At 37.2% G+C, this 23,496-nt stretch overlaps 1 protein-coding gene across 3 annotated transcripts in view; it reads left to right on the plus strand.

Annotated features, from left to right (window-relative positions):
- The first annotated feature begins 21 nt into the window (after positions 1–21).
- SEC24B (SEC24 homolog B, COPII coat complex component) overlaps positions 22–23,496 on the plus strand; it is a 51,016-nt gene continuing 27,541 nt past the window's right edge. Inside the window, exons 1-5 of one of the 3 annotated variants that reach the window (XM_054824561.1) lie at positions 22–300; positions 5,889–6,593; positions 13,136–13,321; positions 18,611–18,715; positions 23,263–23,343. In XM_054824561.1, coding sequence (XP_054680536.1) covers positions 186–300; positions 5,889–6,593; positions 13,136–13,321; positions 18,611–18,715; positions 23,263–23,343 — 1,192 coding nt within the window. In that variant the 5' untranslated portion in view covers positions 22–185. Of the gene's footprint in view, positions 301–561; positions 816–5,888; positions 6,594–13,135; positions 13,322–18,610; positions 18,716–23,262; positions 23,344–23,496 lie in introns of those variants that run through there. The other 2 variants (XM_054824562.1, XM_054824563.1) reach the window with 2 other exon arrangements.

A 23,496-nucleotide genomic window follows, 5' to 3' on the forward strand; every position in this document is an offset into this window, starting at 1 on the left:
GGCGCTGTGGGCGGCGGCGGCGTTAACGGCCGCAGGGCCGCGGCGGCAGGAGTGGCGCTCGGGCCCGCCTGCGCGCTCCTGCCCTCCCTGCTCCCGTGGGGCGACCCCCGGCGCCCGGCTGCGGTCGGGGCGGAGGAGAAGGAGGAAGAGTAGTGGGGCGGAGTGAGGAAGCGCTGTGAGAAGCCATGTCTGCGCCCGCCGGGCTACCGCCGCGGCCCGCCGCTGCCGTTTACCCGGGCGGGCCCGGCGCCTCCCGGGAGGCCGCGGCCCCTCAGAGCGGCGCGCCTTGCTACCAGAACGGTGAGGAGCCGGCGGCCTGTGCGGCGCCTAGCCCTGGCGGCCGCGGGGAGAGGCCGCCCGCGGGGTCCCCGGGGCGAACTGCGCTGCTCCCTCACTAGGGGCCCTGCGGCTGCTGGGGGCGGGAGATGCCAGGGGGCTGCTCGCTTGTCCCTCTTCTGGGGGTGGCGGGACGTGCGGGGCGTCGAGGCGGCCGCTGTGGGGGGCGGCGCGGGTCCGGCGGAGGGTCCGGTGGGCCGCGGCGGATCCGGCACGTAACGAAGCCCTTTCTCTAAAAGGCATCAGGAGCCGCCTGGGAAACGCGCGTCCCGCCCCGGGCCCCCGCCGCTACGTGCGGAGTTAACTTTTAAGAAGGCGCAGGCTCTCCCGGCCTCGCTAAAGGAGCGAGGGAGAGGGCATCCGCTTCTTGCTGTCCTCCCGAGTTTGGATCTGCTCGGTGTTGTGGCCTTGGCTTTGTGGCGTCTCGGGAATGCTCCGGAGGCCAAGGCATCTCCAGGCCTTGGCTCTGGCAGTCGGGCGTGAGTATGGGCCGAAAACCACGTACTGTGGATGAGAGTACTTCATAACTGTTTGTGAACTTAAAAGTAGTAGGTGGGTAGGCGTTCACAGAACTGGGTCTTGGGTTTTGAGTTGAATAAATAAGACTGCACCAGTCAAATGTGGGTCACTGAAAAACAAAGTTGAAATAGTTCAAAGTCACAAAATACTGACTTGCTTTTCAGACTGTGAGGTATTGAGACTAACTGTACTGTGAATTAAAATAATTAGTGTTCTATAAAATCAGTTCTGCACCTTGTTAACTTTTCAGAATGTCTGTATGATCTTTGTCCCCACCTAATGATGGTTTGGTATCTAAATTGGGCCTCTTGCTTCCACAGAGGTTTAGCTTCTATTGGTAAACCTTTTATTTTGTAGTCAGGCTATTTTGTGCACAGGCATTTTTTCTGCACAGATCAGTAAGCAAGGTAACGACCTACAGGTTTTTTTACTTATATTTCTCATGTCCAAAGCAGTAGTTAGGGGATGAGCACTTACATGCCTATAAAGTAGGTTTTGAGTCAGTTTGCAGATAATGCAAAACTCCCTAAGGTGAATGAAGAGGAAGATAATTAAATGGTAGATTTTAGGGAGATGCTAATGCCTGAGATGTGTTCTCCAAACTTAAGTATTACAGTGCTGAGTGTTGTTAAAATTACTCAAAATGCCAACTTAGATGGCTTTTAATAAATACCATGTCATTATCAGGACATAGCTACTACAGCATCAATAACCTGGACATGTGTTTCACAGAAACTAACAGAAACGGATATCATACACTTTAGTGGTGTTTTTAACTGAATGAAATGGTAATTTTAAAGAGCCATCATTACTGTTTGTTACTTTAATTAATTAACTCCATGTTGCTACTAATGTTCTTAAAACCAGCTTCTTTAAAACCTTGTAGCAGACTATTTTCTATGAAACACTTTTTCTCTGATTCTGAGAAATGTATACACTGTTCAGTAATAGTCTTGACTTCTTATTGTATAACTTGCTAACTACTCAACTTAACTTTGGCTTCTGTGTTCCCTGAGATATCTTAGTTATGTGTATTTGATGATTTGCAGCAAGAACTCTGATATTTTTTGTGTGTGTGTGATTTAGCAGTAGCATTCCAGAATTTTTAGTTTAGTGTATCTGTCTTACATAAGTACTAATATAAAACAGGATTTGAGGCTTCTTTTTTTTTTAAAAATTAGATTGTAATAGGAAGGTGAGTAGAGGGGAATAGTAACACAAAAAGACTGTACTGGAAATTTCCATTCTGTCCAATAGAAACTAAATTTCACAATGAAGATTTTCATTGCTTTTGAAATTTAATTTTCTGTCATTAAATGGAGTTTAAATGTAAGATATTTAAGTGAATACAGCTATTTCTGTTCTGTTAGTTACTGAGATCTGATGAAAGAGGGGCTATTTTTTGCAGAAAGCAAGCAACCTGTTGCACATACAGTGATACTAAAAACAAAGCTGAACATGCTTTTTAAGAAGTTTTGCCGACTCCGATGACCAAGGCCTTTTGAGACCCTTGGAGACTTCAATTGTAGTATAACTTAGGGTTGGGTTTTTAAAAAAAAAAAAAAACAAACCAAAAACAAAAACAGCCCCACAAAAAACCCTAGTTGTTTGTATTTGATTTTTTTTTTCCTTCTCTCTTACATTGCTCTCATTTTGATCCTATACTGAATTTAAGTGGGGTGGTTTTTTAAAAAGCCCTTGTTTGGGCCAAGCTGGGGATTGAAAATACAATTCTTCTGAATAAAATGTTGCAAGTTCGAGAAGCTTTTATTGTAGTAGTCTTACAGGTTGCTTTGTATCTAAGTGGAAGATGACTTGTTTCCTAATTTCAGCATAATATAATGTTGCTTGTTTAATCAGTACTAAAAGATGATGTATTTTTCCAGTAGCAATGGAGGACTTGAGTGCTAACAATTTAATGTGTTGAAATGTAACACTGGGAGGATAATTGTATTGAATCCCCATGTTTCTCCAGAACATTTTTGTCTAGTGTTGTCTATAACTGGTTTGTAAGATTACCGTTAGTATCTCTACTAGCATTTTGGGACCATAACTGTCATTATGATGTTATTTAGCCTTGTTTTTCATCCATCCTCAGACTTAAGATCTTTTGGATAGTCACATGAAATTTGGTAAAGAGGATAGAGGTCTGAAAGGTACGAAATCCCTGAATATTTTGCAGAAATGGGAAGCTGGGTGAATGAAGGAGCTGGACATTAATTCCATGACTGAGCTGTTGCAAGAGCTCAGCTGTCTTTTTTGCCGGCAATTAAGGGGACACAGAGCTTAACAAGGCACAGTAGTGTTGTCCCCTGTCCAGCTCGTAAGGGATACCTGAGGGAGCTGTGGTGGGTAAGGGGATGGTAGGGTATGTAGACTACATGTAGGTAGCGTACGTGGCAGGTAGCTAAATTATTCAGGTGAGAGAATGCAAGGACATAAAAAAAACCAAACATAACATTAGTAAGCAGAGCTTTACTAATTCACATAGTGGTATAGCCACAGCACTGCTTTTTTTTTTTGTGGTGCTCCCCCCCCCCCGCCTTAAAAAGTGATAAGGCTTTTGGGGTTCACCTGTTAACCTGTCTGTGTAGTTATACATTATAACATTATAAATTATTAACTTGTCTGTAGAAGGAGAGGTTCACTGCTTTTGTTATAAAGATGGCATTTTAGCAGTACGCATTCTGTGTGCAAATAAGGTTTTCAGCTCCTCTCGTGGAGGTTTTTGAAAGAGATTTGTCAGATGTTTTGGGAGGAAAGTAGAGTACCTGAGACATCAGGACAGATTGTGCAATTAACCAGGTTTCAAAATGACACTGGTGTACCTAGATTTCCATGTTGAAAACTGTCCAATTATCTAGTCATCATTTGTAGCTTCAACTATCAACTGCAGTACAAAAATTACATTCGACTCACATTCTTTATAATCAAATGGACAAAAAACTCACTTAAGATAATGGGAATAATCTTTCATCTGTTATTGTAAAACTTGCTTTTAAAGGACCATGAGTTTGAAATCAGAAATATAATTTTTCAAATGTTGGATGTGTCCGTCTTAATGAGGTCTTCATGGAATTTATACTCTTGGGTACTCATGTATAGTTTTAAACTTATAGATGTTTCTAATTAAAAATGTGAATAAAGATGACTCAGGCATTCTGTAATGTAGAAATTGGTATCTTGTATTGGTAATTTAATCTGTCTCTTTTTATGGTGTGTGTTTTTAAACCAGACCTAGATACTGCAGGACTTTGCAGTGATGATTTGATATGCAACCTTTTATTTAAAAGTCAGGTGCTCCTAAATGAGCTTCTAAATTATACCTACTTAATTAGTTTATTTCACATGTTTTAGCAGAACAAATGCACAGACTCTTCAGAGAAAACATATTTTCTTGCCATCTTAAGTGACATAACTGCTTAAAGCAATAAGCCTTGAGAAACATAAGTTATTGGTGTGTATTTGAATTTGCTCTTTCAGACTTTAAAAAAGCAGTCTACAGTCTGCCAAAGTTCATGTAGCATGTTAATGACTTGCTAACTCAAAATTGTTTTCCTTTAAAGGAGAATAAACTACAGAGCTTTACAAAGCAGCTCCCACTTTTTCAAGAAAATAATGAATCAGAAGCAGTTACATACATACAGAGTTTTGAGGAGAGTAATTTTTTTTAATCTCCTTATACTTTCTCCCAAAGTGCCTTTCTGTCTTTTTGACCCAGCAGTCCAAGTTACAGTTGTTCATATTTTAGCTCCTTTCTTTTCTACTCAACTTTCTGGGTTGTCAATTTTATGAAAAGCTACTTTTAGTTTTGTCAGAAAACAATTTTGGAGAGTATGTTCCTTGCTTACAGGATTCTGTTAACAAATTCATTATTAAAATTGCCTTGCAAGTTAATCATAGACCATCTGGTTGTTACTTTAAGAACCGTGACTTTTCAGAATTTCAAGGTGAGAAATAATACTTATATTTTGTAATCATTGTAAATATAAGGGGGAAATCAGCAATTTATTATCATCAAACTGGCTTTTTAAATTTGCATGTGGCCCAGTGCTGTGTTTGTGTTTCTACTCACTGAGGGCTGGGAAACAAAACCGTAGTCATCCAGTGTGACATAAGCAGTAGGGTGTGGTAATTTTAAGAAAGGAAGTTATCCAGGGAAATGTATTTGTTGTTCACTAGAAAATAAAAATAGGGTTCAGGAAAAGAACTTGAGGAAGAATTTTCAGATTTACCGTTGATCAGTTAGCATTGAAAAAACAGTTTGGACGTAGTTAACATTCGGTCTCCAGCAAACAAGTACTTGTTTGACCCTTGCTGGACCAGTATGTAATTAACTTCTGATGTTGCAGAGCCAGTTGCAGTGGCAGCAGAGGTCATTTTCTCTGATATCAACGTCTCCTATACCTGATGTAACTATCAGGCAGTAAAAGTAATGAAGTGCATTGTCAGATACTCTGTAGTTTCATGAAAATGTGAGTTTTCATAAAAGCATAATATGAAAGAACATAGAACGCAAAAATAATGGTCCTGCTGCAGTTTATCTTGGTCACCATATTGAGGATTTGTGAAGAAGAGTACCTACATTTTTAGATATTGACATATTGATTTGCAACTTTTCATTTTCCATATTCAGTCAGTTTCTTTAAGGTATACTGTTGTATTCAGACACTTAGAAACATCAGGTTGGTGCTTACTGCTGCTCACTATTTGTTTAAATATTAACCTTTTAAAAACTTAAAAATATTAAAAGTACAAATGTGAGGCCTGCAATCTTAGCTTGGAAACCTCTTTCAATAATGGAAACAATCAATTTTTCCTCTTACTTATGTGTGTATTTTGCAAATTACTTCAAATATTGTATTTTGCATGCATTATACTTGGTTTGTTCTCTTTCTGCTGATGGAAATTGACCTCAAATAGTGATAGTAAACAAGAAGAAACCAATTGTTTGTTATTAACAAAGCACAGAGTCCATTGGCACTACTAGCAGATGCACCTTTAATACATGTGACATTTTCTCTTTGTTTCAGGTCCTGTGCAGAGTCGGATGCAATTCCCTTCTGGCTATGGCTCGCATCCTCCAAACTATAGTGCGCCCTCAGGACACTATTCCCAAGTGCCCAATAAAGCTGCTGCTTCACATTTGGATAATCAGTATAGAGCCAGTTACTACCCAACTTACTATTCCGCACCAGCACAAAATGTTATGACACCTTCCGTGGGTACCAATGCGTTGAATACACAGGAATTGCAGCAGTTGTACAATAAAACTCCTCCCCATGCAGTGGTGTCAGCTGAAGGACCTATTCAAGGAGCAATATCATCTGCATCCTACTTGCATACGAGTGCTCAGCAGTCATATTCAGCATTTGGTAATCACTACAGCACTTCTTTCAGCTCTTCAGTTGCATCTCAGGGATTTCCCCTTAATTCTGATCACTACACCATGCCCGTGGCTTCTAGTGCCATGTATCCTAATGTTTCCTATCCTGCGGCTGCTGGCAGCATGTATGGGCAGGCATTTACCTCTCAGAGCCTACCTGCTGTTGGACAGTTCAAAGAGACAAATACGTTTTCTAGCCAGAGTACATCAGTACCTCATTCACTTCAACAGCATGTTCCTGTGGGATATAATTCAACATTATCATCTGCTTCATCTGCTCAGTCCGTTCAAGACAACCTCAGCAGGAATCTTGCTGGATCGGTTGCTAAAGTAAAGAACCAAATAAATACAGGTATGGTACTATTTGAAGGTTAGTGAACTTCCAGATGTGTCTGGGAGACATCAGTAATCGTGTGCTTCTGTTGGTTTGTACTTGTTTGCTATGTGAAATTGTGTATCGTAATTTTGAATTCTGTCCTTAGTCATTCTTGACGCTTTTCTCATTTGCTTATCCCACTCCTCACAATAGCAGCTAATCATATCACTGGCATGTTTCTATTGAGAGATACAGAAAAAGATACTATTTTTAGTTTATTGTTTGGGGTTTTTTCATGTAAGTGGCCTTGGAAGGGAATTTTTTCATCCAGTTTTGAAGGAATGTGTAATTTCTGAAATGTCTGTTAATCACAAAGATACTTTTCTCTTTTTGTGGCTAGAGAATTTTTTTAAGTCATGATCTAAATGGATTCTTTAAATTTAATGTAAGTGAACATGCACGCACTCTTTTCTTCAGAAAGTTCAGAAAAAGTGGAAGCCTACGTGGGTTTGGAGGCAATTGTGAGGTTGTTTTTAATTAGTATTTTTGATGAGCATTTGAACAAGGCAGCAATTTCGGTGGTTTTAGCTGGTTTTTGTAAGCAACAGCTTGGTGTTTTTAGTATGGATGTGGCTATACAGAATGACATTGTGAAGGTGTCAGTTGAGGGCGAGTACGCTCAGTTCTCAATAGTGGCTGCAGCTTCCGCTTTTTGGGAAAACTGAACACAAGTTCATAGGGTAAGCAGTACTTGGTAGGAAGAATGACAGTTCAGAGATGTGGAGATGCGTCCACATTGAAACATCTCTGTTTCTCTCTGAGAGAGCAATAGCCTGTGCAGGAAAACTGTGGTTTTCTTTCTATACTCGTAATTTTCTGACTTCATGCAGTTTCGACTTGTAACCTGTGCAAGACTAATGGTTTTCTTTTTCTGCTGAGACAGATATTAGAGAACTGTAGAATGTTTCCTTTTTATGCCATATATTTCAGATTATAGTTTAACATTGGAATTGTTTTAGGAGTGCTTGTAACTGAGGTTTTCTAAGACCAAGGACTTATGAAAGAACATAGTTTTGATGTTTCACCTGGGAAAACCAGCTAAGCTTAAATCAAGCTCATCTGATCCATACCAAAGTTGAATTTAGTTTCAATATTGCTTTTTTCCCCCCAAGACTAGGATGTAGAGTGTCATCCTTCAGCTCAGTTTCAGCAGTTTGAGCATTAGTAGATTTGAACTCTGTCTCTGTGAGGTGATCTGTGTGATTTTATGGAATATTTCAAAAACATGGAACAAAATACTGTTTGAAAAAGAAGAATAGGGAGCCCCTTAAATAGCTTCTGGACTTAATGGCATTTCGTGGTCAAGCATAAAAATGAATTCTTTCAAGGACTAAAGGTTTAAAACTCTGGCTAAAAAAAATTGATTCTGTTGAGTGCAGAATCTATAGCTGGACTTGACAGAATGCAGGTCTCATTGCAGAATAGTAAGATTTGCAGTAGTCATATGAAAATGACTTATTGTTTGTTCAGACTGTTAGTGTTGTATTTACAGACGTTTTTAATTTAAATGCCTGTCAATTTTATTTCCTTTGGACATGTCTTGAAATCTATGATTTTGATTTGTTCATAACAGTATTTTCTGTAAGGAACAGCTGTTTTAAAGGTGAAACAGTGGAGCTGACCAGACCATGAAGAACAATATGAGCAATGGATAGTCTTATTTCTGAACCATTCAGTGCTCTTTGTAAGGGAGTGATTGAGTTAATACATGGCCTCAAGAAAAAGTAGTAGTATTACGCTTGAATTTCAAAGAGCTAATGATAGAACTGGCTGTAGTAGTGGTGTGTAATAGGTACACGCTTTGCAGTTACGAAAATAAATACTGATCCACTGTCTGTTACACTGTAGTATTGCAGTACTTGGTTGTTTGCTGGACTGTAGGCATAATTACTTAAACCACACTCAAACTCTTTCTGAGCTTTTAAAGCTGCTGAGATAAGCATGCTGTGTGCTTCATTGCACAGTAGACTGGATGGTGGCACTGATTTATCTGGAGAATAATGTTTTTCTCTTCGCTCTGATTCCTGGTTCAACCTCAGCACCCAAATGATTCTGTATTTACTGACTGGGAGAGGGCAAATAAAGGTAGCAAACAGCAGCTAGGCTGAAGGAAGAGCGGGGCTGTTTTATTACTAAATTGTAAAGAGTTACACCATTTTTGAAGTCCAGGACTGAACAGACTGCTTCCTAAAGTATCCGCCTTTTTTTTTTTAATCTAGCATTCAACATCTTTGGCTAAAATATATCAAAAATTCAATTGCCACAACATCTGGCTAATAAAAGATGGCAAACAATTGTTTGGTCCTGGCACAACTGAGCTACTTTTTGGAACACTGATGTGCTGTCTAAGTTTTCCAGTGCAATCTTACTGTTCCTAGAGTAATTTTGTGTATAGTATTCTAATTGTTTGCAGCCTTTAAAAAAAGGAGTTGGATCTTTAAAATTATTTGCCATTTCTTGTACATCCTTGGAAAGTGTTTGAGTACAACACACAAGGAATTTAAGGAAATGATGAATGATTTGTAAGAATAAATGTTTCTGAATATTTCATCCTCCCCTCTGTTCTCTGGGAAGGAAACGATGATGGAAAACAGTTGCAGTCCGTTCTGTGCATAGTTTTTAGCAAATTTGCTTGAAAAAAATTTAAGATATACTGAAATTCCTAAGTGTGCTTTCTATGACGGTTCATATAAAGAAATTTTGATATACTATCCTACGATTAGAGTGCCAATAAGACAGTTTGCTGTCATTGCTGCTGTGCTGTGAAGGACCCCTCGCAATCCTTAAATTCTAAATAAGCAAATCGTAGAAACTGTCACTCAGGATAGTACTGTCTCAATGTATTTTTCAATAGCAATTTTGTGCAGTCAGTGAACACAGAGCTGTCTGTGATGAAAATGAAACATTCTTATAGAATAAGAAAGTATAGAAAAATGCCATGTTTTTAATAAAATGTGTGTGTTTAAACAGGGCTTATGAAACAGGCTGGCATGAGCTTATGAAAAGTTTGGTGATTTCTGAATTGGTTTCTACTTGAATCAGAAGAATTCTAAGTGTTGGACTTAGTACTGTATTTTTAAATAAACTAATTTGTGTAGGGCCTTGGAAAGCCCCCAAAATGCTGAATCTATTAAGATCAAACCCTTAAGCTGCTGTAGGTCATGTATTGAGGACATAAACTGCAACAAAATCTTTTTCTAAAACTTTGCCAGCCACTGTCTGGAAGCACTGAAGTATTTTCAGTGAAGCCTGCTGAAATTTCACTAGAAGAAAAGAAGAAATTTATTTTCAGAGGCATCTTTTGCTGGAAGTTGACCTGTTTTGATGAATAGCAGCCAGAGAAAATATTTTTCTTTGCTTTAGGAAGTATAAATGAAGCAGAATGCAGATATTCAATTTGAGATATTTCTGCTTGCTGGTTTAAATTCATTTTCATCTAGCAAAAATGCCCTCTTCAGTTTTAAATTCTCTATTTCAGCAGAACAATGTTGATACAAATCTGTCCTGAGACAGTGTTGTGCTGTGTAAATAACACACTCTGTATTATTTGGGCTTTTTTATCTTTCTAGGTCAGTAGCTTTCCTTAATATTTTTCCAGCTTATTTCAACTGCAGTTGGTATACTCTGATTTTTCTTGGTGCTTTCCAGTCAATATGGATATCAGCCAGGATGCCCAAATTTTACTGGACTCCCCCCTGCCTCCCTGAGGAGAGGGAGATAGAGAAGTTCTTCTGCGGGTATATGGTATGGGTTTCTTTGCTTCCTGGATCTTGTCTGCTGTCCTGTAATCGTAGGCAGTCTGCTTGAGCAGGAGACACTTTAATTTCATTATCTCATGCACATACTTTGCCTTATATCTAAAGTCCTTGCTGCCCCAGTTCCATAGGAATGTAGGCTATAATCCTGTAAATCTGCTAATATAGGTGTGGTTGGAAAAGGGGAAGGACTGCAGCCAGGATACAGAAAGTCAGTGAGATAGGATGCTGTTGAAAACCAAGCTGCAAGGAGGTGGTAAATCTCTCTGTAGAAATAGCATGCTATGTTGGCGGGGCTGGGGGGGGAAGGAATCCAAATTGCAGCTGTAGCAACTCAAAAGGGATTGTTCTTGTCTCTCTCCTGAAAACTTGAGAAGATACTACTGTGGTGATGCACTTATAAACCACTTATAAACCTGTAGGTCTCAAGTTGGAAAGTAAATAAAACCTTTAAGTGATATAGGAAAAATGAGGAATTACACAGCTAATTTGAACAGCTCTCCAGATTCTTTCTGTAACATACCTTTTAGCTGTAGGTACATGGCTTCTGTAACCAAGTGGTATGCTTGGTCATTTTTAGTGCAAGAGACATTCATGGTTGAAAGGCACGAGGGAAGACTTCAGTGCACGTTAAATGTAGGAGGAGCAGAAGGTGAAAAACAAAAAATACTATGTCACTGAGATTAGATTTTATATTTATTGCAGTCCGACAAAGCTCTTGGCTTCTCACGACATTGATTGGTGGGAATGTTGTATGGCCTGACTGGGCTTGTTCTGGATAAGCTGATGGAAAACTTGTACTCTAAAACTGATGTTCAGTCCAGCTTTGTCTTGAGCTGAAATACACCATCCTAAATTGATCAGTACTTGTATCACAATGCAATCTTCTTACTGGCCAGAGGAGGAAAAAAAAAAGATAATTACCATAACCATAGAATGTCTATGTGATGATAGTTACTAACGATGCATTTTTAAAGATTAACTTGGTCCAAGTATTTCCTTTGGTTTTAGTTACTTAAAGCTTTCGAAAATGTGCCAGAATCGCCAAATAAAGTTTAACATGTAATCTTGCAGGTTGGATTTTTGTACAAAGAAAAAATTACATTTTTTTTTTTGCTCAGAATTTAAAAACATTTTCTTACACTACATGTAAAGGATCTGTATAATTTTGAGGATGTTTTGGATACCTTTTGCTTAAGATTAAATACTTGTACTTGGCAGGAAGCCAAGCTAATTTAGGTGTAAATTGGTTTTGGCTTTCAACATGTGACATTATAGAATTTAGCATGCTCTACAACCGTGCTTGATGCTGCAAGCATTGCTGTATTGACTCAAAGTGTGGAAAACACCATAACCCCATAAACAAGTCTCTCTGCTACAAAACCTGGGTAAGCACACTGATGTTGTAAGGAACTTCCCTCGTCATCTTGCATACCTTGCTTGAGGAAGCTGTAGCTACCCTAACAAGAATGTTTCTGCTGACAGGTGCCGATGCTTCCATGGGGAGTCTACAAAACATAATTTGTAGAAGCAGGGGTTATAGCAAGTACATTTCACTAGAAAACGCTGTATGTACTTTGGACAAATATATATTTTAATTCAGATTTTGATAATACTTGCAAAAAAAGCAGCATTTATGCTCAACATTATATTTTAAAACTGCATAATAAAAGTTCAGTTAACATGGCAAAAATGTATGCTGCTAATTTTGATGATAGATTAGAAAAACAGAAGGATTGTTTTAAGCTGCCTCTCCTTCTTCCCCCTCTAAGGGAAGCCTCAACTTTCCCATAAAGTCCTATCAGATATCAACTCCATTATTTAAGGAAAAGTCAGGGACTGTATGAACTACACTGCTATATATGCAGAGGAAGCAAAGTTAATATTACATGTGCATCCTCTAGTGAATTCTGTAACTTACTCTACAAATGCAAACAGTGACTTTTGGTCTTGCTTAATTTCTGTATTTGTTTACTGACTAGTATTGGTCAAACCATGTCCTTTCTATTCTTATTTTTAACAGTTTGTCATTTTTGTTTTAGAAAGAATCATAATATGGTGGGTTTTTTCAGTTTATAAACAGTGACCCTCTTAAAAGCTAACTTAATTGAAGTTATATTGTCCTTATCTGATAGGAATTTCAACTGGACTGTGTTAAATCTCTCAAAGCACTAATCTGACTTTTTAAGCAGATTATATCTAGTCCAGATGTTTAAAACACACCAGAAGTTCTGTGGAATACTCGGGGTTGATTGAAACAGATTGCTTTGAATATGGGTCTCATAATTGAGTACCAAAATTGCAAAGTGCAAGTCCTGTAAGGGAGACAGAATACCAGTCTACTACACAGCTGACTTTTCACGTTTCCTGCCTGTGGGAGGAATATTGAGAGGGAGCTATCCCGCATGAACTGCGTTCTTTTTATCTGGGAAGAGGAACCTGTGAAAGCATGGACTTGTGGAGATGGATCAAAAATGAATTAATTTAGCATCTGCTTAATCTTGATCTTAATACATCAAGCTTTCCTTTTTGCTGTTAGCTGTCAGAGCAATTTTTTCATTTCAATGGAGTTTATAATATTATAGGTATTTAATTTATATAAAAAAACCACACACAGCTTTTCCATGTATACTTTTTTTGAAGGCATCTCTCTTTGGAGTACTGTTTTTGTAGTTATTGTGAAATCAAATGTGATTGCTTGCATTGTGTAATTGTCTGTGCAAATACAAACAAAGTGTTCCTGCTTTCTGCTGTTGCTTTCAGGTGGCGTTGATTCTTCACAGCCCATGCACTCTCTGAGCCAGAGCGTTCCGTTTACCAAGCCTGGGGCTGGAACATCTGCTTCCTCTGATGTGATCTCGTCAATAAGGACACCTGCTCCAAGCCTTTCTTCACCGCCGCGATCTTCACCATCTCTTACACATTCACCAGAGTCAGACCTTCAGGAAGGTACTAAAAGGGAATGGGAAGTTACAGTACAGACTTCTGCCCTGTTCCACATGCTCACGTGAATGCTGGAAGCTTTATTGCTGCTCTTCTGCTTTGTCTGACTGGAGTACATCTCTTGCATCTCATCAGGCTCCCTTAGTGTTCTTGTTTTGTACCACCTTGGTTCTAGCTTCTCTTAGTTCTTCTGTTTGATTTCCTTTGACCATATGTCATGTTTGGCTTGTTTGTCTTGTTGACAGTGTTAGATGTCTCTTCCTCAAAAAGCCCTTCTTTTAGTTACCTTATTCTTCTAAAAATCCGCTCACTATTTTAACTTCTGGGAAGAAGGTCTTAAAAGTAACTTTTGTAATCAGTCTGTATTGAAAAATCAAGTGTAAACAAGCAATTTGCTAGCATGGGGAAACAGGGCAAGCTTGAGTATTAAATGCAAATTGATAGAATCATTTTCTTATTCCCTAGCTGTAAGCTCCCATGGAAAGCTGCTGCAAGAGTTCTTGTATAAGCTCCTTCCTATTCTGATGTTTGGTAGCCTCTTGACAAAGAATCAGTTGGGTCTTGAGCCTTCTTCAGCCATGCTCATTCTACCCTGATGTTTTGACTTGCTTCTTGACTATTATGTGTTTCTGTTATCTAGTATTACAAATCTAATTTATTGTGCTGATTTTTTTTTGGTTGTTTTTTCTTGGCAATTTCAGAATTTTAAATTATTATGGAAAAAGAACTCGGCGTATGAGGTAGAAGTAGGCATTAATTTTGTTCAGAACAATACGATATGTCTAGTGTTCAAAATCTCAAAAGCATGGTGTGTGACTGTCACAGCATGTTTTTTATTCTTAAGTTTCAAGGTCGACATAAATGTCTAAATTTCCACTTATCCTCCATTTCCTCACCTTTTTGGTGAAGTGGAGAATGTAAAGAAATAACGTATCTGTGAATCAGCTCTATATATCTTACAGGCAAAAAGATAAATTCATCATTGCTATGAAGTCCTATATACAGTGTACCATTTTAAGGAAAATGATAAATTAGTTTTTGGAACTGTGCTTGATTCTTGCAGTTTTATGGTTGATTTTGATACTGGGTAGAATTTGTACTGTAGATGTGCTTGCTAGAAAAATCTTGCTTCATCTTCCAAAGAAAGCACATAACCGTGTTTCTAATGAGAAAAAGGATTTTAGCTGTTTACACATCAAGGCAAGCACAGTTAATATATGTTCTTGCAGTGATTCCTGTATAATGTGGGAACACTTGATAAATTAAATACAAATCACTGCAGTTGCTGCTGAACTTTTCACTAAATTCAAATAGTTCCATGTAAGTGAAGGTTAATGCAATATGCAGCTGAATGAGCACACTTTGAAACCAACAATATACCTATGTCAGGAATATATAGATAAGTCATCAGGAGTTTGCATTGTTCTAGTTGTCTTTACATTAATATAATCAATAATAAATCCATGTACATGTCATCACACACGTTTCTATGTTTAGGTGGTATTTTTATGAATGTTAGAAGACTTCATACTCTTCATTTAGTTTCATTTGAGGAGTCTGAAATACATAATGTACTCTTGCAATACCTTTTTATCAACAATGAAGTGTGATAACTTTATTTGTAGAAAATAACCTACTGAAAAAATACAACATGTCTACTGAATATTTGTCTGAGTTGTTAGAATTACAAGTGTGCTTCTCATGCAGAGATTAGATGGACTGACTTTTCTTATAGAGTCGTGTTTTCTACATGAAAGCATTCTGGAAAACCAGTTTGAATTAATTTTTAAAGTGGATTTCATTGTTTTAAGGTCCTGTGTGGGCATGCATATAGAGATTTAAAATATTCTAATTGTTTACTTGGCTAAGTTGTAACAGGACAAAAAAAAATTTATAAAACCTATTTAATGTTACATAAATATCTGTACAAATTTAATGCAGATAAAGTAATTTACTTGAAAATGGCATTCTAGAGATGAACTTTGAGTATGTGTGTCCTGTCTGAGTGGTATTTGTAGACTTCCGTAGGTTTTATGTTGATGAGAGGAGCTGATGAGTAAATGAAAATAATTTAAAGCAAAGAGTTTGAGTGGAGAAGAGGGGGGTTCATTTTGTGAGAACTACTATTTTTAATATTAAGATCTTAGTGCCGTAGTAAATTTGTTGAAAATATGACGGTTGTGGGTAGAAAGCCAGTTAAAGAACTTCAGTCTGTAGTTTATTTTTGCATGTGGTTATTTCATTTTCATTTTTGGCGAGGTCTCCATTATGAAACTTAAGCCACATAAAATCTATGCTTTACATTTTAAAGTCTTTCATGGTATGGGTGATTGTACTTAAAACAGCTAAATAGTTGGTTTATTTCATAGGCAAATGAATTCTTAGCCCAGTTTATTCTTTTGTGTCCTCCCACCTCCATTTCTAGGTGTCTGTAAAATATAGTGGGATAAAGCCTTAGAGTGCGATGTTATTATATTACAGGAACACTGGTAACAGGGTTTAGAAATTTCCTGTCCAAGAAATTTGTGACAATTTAAATTATGTGGTTGCATTTTAAGCCAGACCTATGAAGTAATATCAATCAAAATATATTCATGACTTCAAAATAAGCTTTTGCAGTTTTAAGAGTGGGAGACTTTAACGTTACTAGCAACTCTGTAAAAAATACTGAGCAGAACTGAGTTGTTGCAAGAGAAATCATGGTTAGGCACGTGGTGGCACTTGGAACCGCTGTCTTCAGCCACCCATTTCTGCCCCTCATTGCTTTCTCCCCTGTTCTGCCCTACTGGTGGCATTGCTGGGCAGTGAACCAGAACTGGGGGCTTCTCCACCTGACTTTTTAAACTACGTTATTTTTCAGCCAGATCAGTTCTTGGATTGTTTTTGTGGCTGGACAGTTGTGCTAGCACAGCACAGGAGTATTTTAAAGGCAGAAATTTTTAGTACTGCTGGCAATGAAAATAAAAAAAATCTATGCAAACTTGTAAGGCTGGTAAGAGTCAGACCAGCCCTGCCTCCAGAGAATTCATAGTGATACAGTTCATGATTCCTAAACTTCTGTGTCACCAGCATATTTTTTAATCTCTTTTTCTGTATTCTTTCTGAACACATGCATTCTTTATGTATGTGACCAGTTACTGGAAAAGGGGGAGTTTTAGCAGTAGAAGTCTTACTTGTTTTCAAAAAAACATTCAAAAGACTCCCAAGTAGCATTAGTAGAATGACTAATTCAGTCTTTTTCTCTCATCTGCTCATGCTTGGAATTTTTGCATTGGTATGCCCTTTCCAGGTAAATTTTCTTTCTTTCTTCTCCCGTATGTGTACATTGTATTTGTTAGAGGTCTGTCTTTGCACTCACACTGTGCCCATCTTATTTTACTTTGGCTGTCTGTTACAGCTCATCTCTTCTTGTCATCCTGACTTTTTTTTTTCCCTTTTACTTGCACGTTAATTATTTTAAGTTGTTGTTTCTCCTTCACAATAATGCAGTTGTTCTGTCTTATTCCTCGGTAGCTCTCCCAGGCCTGAGAAAAGACATAGTCTCCTTGGCTGTAGTCTGGTTTTGCACAGAGAATTGTTTTCATGAAATGCATCCAGTAGCCTTCATAAAAGATGGGACTACAAATCACTTGAGTTAGTCCTGTGTTGTAGCAGTATAGAGAAACTGAAGCATTGTGCCTCCTCAGTTACACTTGGATTGATTTTTGCCTTCATCATTGTGACTACTTGCATTGTGGAGAAACTTGATTGGAATTGTAGGAGTATTAATACACTAGATAAAGTGAAATAATGACAGTTTCTTCTTGCACTAGCCTCTGTATGAAAATTCAGCTACTCAAGAATGTTGTGATATGGTTTTGCTGTGTTTTCTTTTTACATATTTGAATTAGATAATCTTCACCTTGATTCTGTTGGTTTTTCTTAAGTGAAATTGAAGTGGTCCTCTTGGGTTCATTTGCTAACCTTTTTTTAAAAAAGCTATGAAACCAGCAGCATTTGTGGCCCATAGTTTAAATAAAATAAAAGGTGATACAGTTGATTTAAGTTCTGGATGGAAGGATTATTAATTACCATGATGATTAGAGATTATGCATAAAGTACAACAGTTCTGTAGTGCTTTATAGTGTTAAAATAAAGAATACTAATGATGAGAAAGTGCTTCTACAGGGGAAAAAAAAATCCCAAACTCTCAAGAGTCTGAAAAATTTTGAAGAGTTTGGAAGAATTACGGTATTTTCTTGCTATAGCAATCCACTGGATTGCTAAGAGAGAAATAGTAGTTACTTGAATTTATTTAGAATGTCTCTGCCTGACTACAAGCATATTTAAAATCCTTTCTACCCCTGCCCTGTGACAAGAAAAGCTTAAGATTTCTTGGAGGTGCTGAAATTGCATCAATAATGACTAATGTAGGAAACTAATCATAAGCCGTTGCTGCATGCTTTACTCTTTAAAATGCTATATGTATGTGCTGCTTTTATTCGCGTGTTCCAAGTAGACATCGTAAAAAAACAACCAACAAAAAAAAAAACACTGCCAAAGAACCCACTACTAAAAAACCTTATAGATTATGGTTTGGAGGTGACAGTGGTAACAGTTGTTGAGTTGTCACCAGATCTTAAAAGTGGATAGTATATTTAGGTGCTTAGATATGCGTCTATGAGCCTGAATTTAGGCACTAATTTAAAAATAAGGCTAACCAAGTTTTCAGGTTTACCTAGCTTAAATTTTACTGACTGTGTTGATGAGGTATATGATTGTGCTCTCACATGTTGCAGCGGCACTATATTTCATTAATTTCTGACAGTGTTCAGAATTCCAGCATGAATTATTCTTGTCTTAAAAGGGGCAGGTGTGCCAAGCTGAAGTTTAATATTAATGTTTTCGTAACACAGTTTGAATTTATCTGGGAAGGAACTCATTTATTTCTCTACATTAATTTATGAAAGTATTCCAGTGGACAAACTGATGGTAAATACATGTATAGAAAGTCTGTGTGTGTGTGTTTAACTTCCTGATGTACATGCGTGCACACACACGATTTCCCACTAACTTCCATGTGCTACTAATACTTTGCTAAACTAGCCCACTAAAAACTGCCTCTGCTGTACTGCTCATATAGGTCATATATGAACTATAGTTCTATAGTCTAGGGTTGTAGATTTAACTTTTTGCATGCTGGGATTTTTTTCTAGGACAGCTAATTTTTCTCACTTTTAATGCAACGATTTGTGACTTTTGTTTCTCATCTTTCCTGTCTGTCTGACTCTGATGTTTGTGCTTTCCACTTCACAGGCATGCAGTATGGTGGATATGTTAATAATCAAGCTAGCTCTGCACCAGCTCCCTTGTCATCAAGTTCAGATGATGAGGAAGAGGATGAGGAGGATGAGGAAGCAGGTTGGCTTTAGCTTTACACCAGTATCTTGTTCTTTTCCTGCTCGAGTTTTGTTCCATATTTCCATCCCCTGAAAGTCTTTTTCCTCTAAGACAAAAAGTCACTCTGATTCATCATGTATCAAGTTAACTAGAAATTTCCCAGCTGTTATTAGTATAGTAAACAACAAGGATTTCAGTAGTGGTCAGCAAATGGTAGTGGTCAGCAAACAGTCTTTTTTTTCTTTTTTTGTCATATTAATATCAGATGGTTTATGTATCTAAAAATCAATATTCACAACTTGGAAGAGTCCAATATTTTTAATATTTTGATTTGTTGTAGGTTTTAAACTCTTAACTGAAGATAACTAGCTCTAGAACTTAAACTGATAATTGCATATGTTAAGTAACTAGATGCCATTTTTATCATTGTATTAAATACTTACCTTGTTTCCCATTTTATGTACAGGGAACTCCAACAATTAAGGTAGTGAAGTAAATATTGAATGGTAACGTGTGCTTTTTAAGACAGTAAATTAATGTGTGCTCCTTTTTCTCCTTCAAAGGTATGTCTCTATGGTCAGGCATGTATGTTCAGTTTTAATCTATTTGCTTTGTAGGGAACTGAAAAGTTTATTTACTCTTTTTTTTTCACCCCCAAGACGCAGTTTGTCCTGATTGATTGAAATGTTAGCTTCTTGGTTGCAAGGATTCTGCCTGTATTTTCTCAGAATGGCCTGGTTTTGTTTGATATTTCTCACCACCTTAGTTTCTTGGATGGTAACTATTTTTCTTCTAACTTAAAGTCCTTACAAGCTATATGTGAGTGGTAACAGTATAAAAAACTTTGACATGAAACATGACTTCCTTCTACCCTTGTTGATAGAAGGAAGTAATAGTACATACCTTGTGCTGATACACTACTCCCCTCTGTGTGAGCTGGCTTTGACTATGAATTTGGAATAGCAAACTTTTGTAACTTTTTTCTTTTAAGCTTATAATTAATATTGTAATTCAGCAGAAAAAAAATGGTGCCATATAACGGAGCAAAACAATGGTCATAATTAAGAACAGTGTGATGGGTTCATGTTAGCAATTTGAATAATATTGATTCAACTGTTATGTTGAATTATTAGTAAAATATTAGAAGAAAATAGTTGCTGTTGTTCTTCTTGCAAGGAGGGAGGCATTTTCAGCCAAAGATACTTGTCATTGTTCCAGCCTGAGAAGGACAATATTTGGAGGGTGCAATAGTATCAATATAAGCAATATTATTAACCCCACCTCTAGTGGCACACAAGTATTAGGATACTTTGCATATCCTCTGTAATTCTTGCTATTTCAGAATATTGGTTCAGTTTCCTTACTTTCTTACCCTTTGTGATAACGTGTTCAATCTTTCAACAGGCTTGAGTATTAGTATTAAGTTACGCACAGTAACTCTTGAATGACTCTCCTTTTAAATCTAAGGATACTTGGTAATTTTAGATACCAGGGTTTTTTCTAATGCTATGAGTCTAATTAGACTTTACCAGCTAGAAAATAATTCCACTTTGGGATATAAAGTTTGCTTTGGTTGTTGTGATGCAGCTGCTTTTTGAACTCTGCTTTCTGAAGAGTAGGCTAAAAGAGCCAGGAGAGCACTTTGGTTTTTTTATTGCAGGGCTACCTACTGAATTTTCTGCAGATAATTCTTTGCTTAATCCCATGCCAAGCTTTCTGTCAAAGGGTGTATCAGATATCTATTTTGTTTTTATCAACTGCAACCTTTCTGTCCTTACTTACCTAAACCTACCAGAGTTTTCATACTCTCTACCACCCTTTTCTCTCGAGTTCTGTGCTTTGGTAAAGCCTGTAGCCTTTGAGTTATCATTGTATTTAAATTTATCTTATGCAAAAGAGCGAAAGGGCACCCAGGTTCAACACATAGGCTACCTGATTAATAAGCATCCTGGTTTATGCCCTGTCACCAGGGGTTAATGTAAATCCCAAACACATCCTGTAGACAAGTTTCTAGCTTAGGCTATGCCAGCAGTTTTATGAAAAAATGGTGTTGGGACATCTGGTTACTTGTGTTTGTGTAGCTTCTCAAATTTTTTTGTTCTCTTATCAGTTAGATCTTTAACTATGTTGCAAAAGAGTTCTTGAAAACTCTGAAAGCAAAAGTTATATTGGTAAAATAATTACTTACCTGTAAAAGCATGCTATAAGTAATATTTCTGTCGAAGCGGTGTTTTCTTTTTTTTTTTTCTTTATAAAACATTTATTTGTCTTCCTAATAGGTTCTCTGTTCTGGTGCTTATGCTGAAGTAAACTTTGACAGCTGTTGTAGCTTAACTTAAACATAGGAAAACTGTTGTGTAATTTTGTGGAAGTTCTTGTGCTTTCTATTGATGGACAATCTGTGAGATTTCCATGATACGTGTGACCAGCTTAGAGCTTGAAGCTACTTTTGGTCTGCAGGAAACTGTACAACTTACTGGTTTTTAGTCAACTGTTTTCCAATGAAGAGTAGAACAGGGCACATTGTAGTTCTTGTAGGCATTGGGACTCTCACAGTTCTCAAAAATATGCTACAAAATTTGAAAGTTCTTTAGAAGCAAAGCCCTTAAGTGAAATGTCTTTGGTAAGAATACGGGATACTCAGTAATAGGATTCACTTTCTTATTTTAAGTTAGGCAGACCTTGTTTGTGTTTCAAAATATCTGAGATTATACTTTCTGACTAGAACTTTTCTGTATGTCAGAACTGATGCATATATCTTTTTTTTTGTACTAGTAGTAGAAATACGACTAAGTTGCATTATTTTTACTTACAGCATGCTTTTAAAATATATTCTTTCATATATTTATCCAATTGGTTTCTCTTACCTTTTCCAGCAGAGCATGGGAAGTACACAGTATTTCTTCTTTGCAACTCACTGTATCATTAATATTTTCCTAGTGGAAAGAGCAAACTCATTTTATATGGTATTATATTATAGATTGATATAATTTTATGAATGCAATTTACTGTGGGGAAAAAAAACTCTATAAAGAGTGACATAGTGGTTAAATCAGAAAGCTTGAAGTGGTGTCTTACATGTTCACAACTGTGCTTATATCCTCTTGGTGTTTTTTTTTGAAATGCAGAACTAACTTCTGGTCAAGCAATAAAACTTCTTGAAAAATCTTAAATCTTGATCTTGTTGACCTAGTAAAAGTATATTTTGGCTTTTCTGTAGTAGGACTTACAGATCTTTAAAAGCTGTGTTCCTGCTCAGGAAACAAAATAATGAATCCTATTTCCTTCAGTTTCTAGAGTAGAAAGGCAGATAAAATTTGGTAGTAAAAGAAATCTTGCAGTTACGTTCTTCTATAAACTTCAGAAGAACAAAGGTAAATCTACAGTGAGAAACAGTCTGAAAACTAAAGTTGTAGGAGTTTCACAGTGTTAATATATTATTTAAAAGAAAATCTGTTGTTAGTGTTACGGGGGTTTTTTAATAGTTTTTCTATTTCTTAGCTGAATGCTTTAAAGGCAAAATGCTTAAAAATAATCTATATAGTCATGATGTTTCCATGGTATTAATGTGTCCCAAATTTCAGTGATGATATGCTCCCATGTGCAGGAGTCTCCTTACTTGGAAATCTCAGTTGATGGGGGATGGAATCTCAAACATTCCACCATTGAAGTTTTCCTTTGAAATACTTTCAGCTTCACAACTATGTGTGGTCATGATTGATCCTCCTGAGTAGAACAGCATCAGGGAATCTCTTCTGCGTCTGTTCTGCCACAGAATTTGTATATAAAATTGTCTCTTGATTTCTTAAATGTACTGTTCTGTTGTACTTTATGATTTGGGGTGTTCTAAGGAGCAGATACGTTTAACCTCCTTGGCTCTTTTTCTTTGGAAACGTATGTGAAATTGCACTGGAAGAAATGTTTTTAAATATATCTTTGTTTGCAATGTTTTACGTAGTTACTTGTGGTAAAGCCAAAAGTAACTGTTTATTCTGACTGAAGCTGAGACCTCTTGCAAAGGTTCAGTGGAAAATATAAGCTTTATATTGGAAGCAAAACAAGCTCTGAATTACAATAGCACAGAAAGGAGGAAAGAATGAAATACTTGTCAGTTTTGCATGAAGGTGGGAATGATACATAATCACTTTGAAGATGATGGGAATCTTATGTTGTTTGTGGTTGCGAAGGAAGTCACCATAGAGACTTATTTTAAAAATGTTGTACGTTGTATCAGTTGATGTGGTCTAGAAAGAACTTCTAGTTTAATAGAAAAATATTTATTTCAAGAAACAACTTTTGTTGTTGTTTTTGTCCTTTTCCCATTGATCTCTCTTGCTGTTTGTTGGGCATGTGCTTGTTTGTTTTTAATATCATGTTGATTGTTTATCCCTTCCTGTCCTCTTTGCAGCACTAATAGCTTTCAAGTCCTAGGGCTGAAGTGTTCTTTTTTCCCCAGGATCTTTATTGACAGTTTCTTACCTAATTTTTAGAAAAAAATCTCTATCTCTTATTTCTCAAAAATTTGCCATTTCTGAAACACCTAACTTTAAAATATTTTCCTCCCCCAGCAATTGATAGTTCCTCTACTACAAGCAGTGCCTCTCCTGTTCTGAACAATTATGATGCCCTGGAAGGAGGTGGCTATCCAGGTAAGCAGTTTATTATATGTTAATTCTAAACTGTTTAAAAGATTTAAATGTTTACTGTTTATGATTTTTTTTCTATTTCTGGTGTTGTTTATTGTTAGTTAACAAGCAGGTGAAAGGAAATGCCTATGAAAGGAGTGGGGGAAATCATCAGAG

Source organism: Grus americana, chromosome 4 (genome assembly GCF_028858705.1).
Source record: "Grus americana isolate bGruAme1 chromosome 4, bGruAme1.mat, whole genome shotgun sequence".
In the NCBI taxonomy this organism is placed as follows: Eukaryota; Metazoa; Chordata; class Aves; order Gruiformes; family Gruidae; genus Grus; species Grus americana.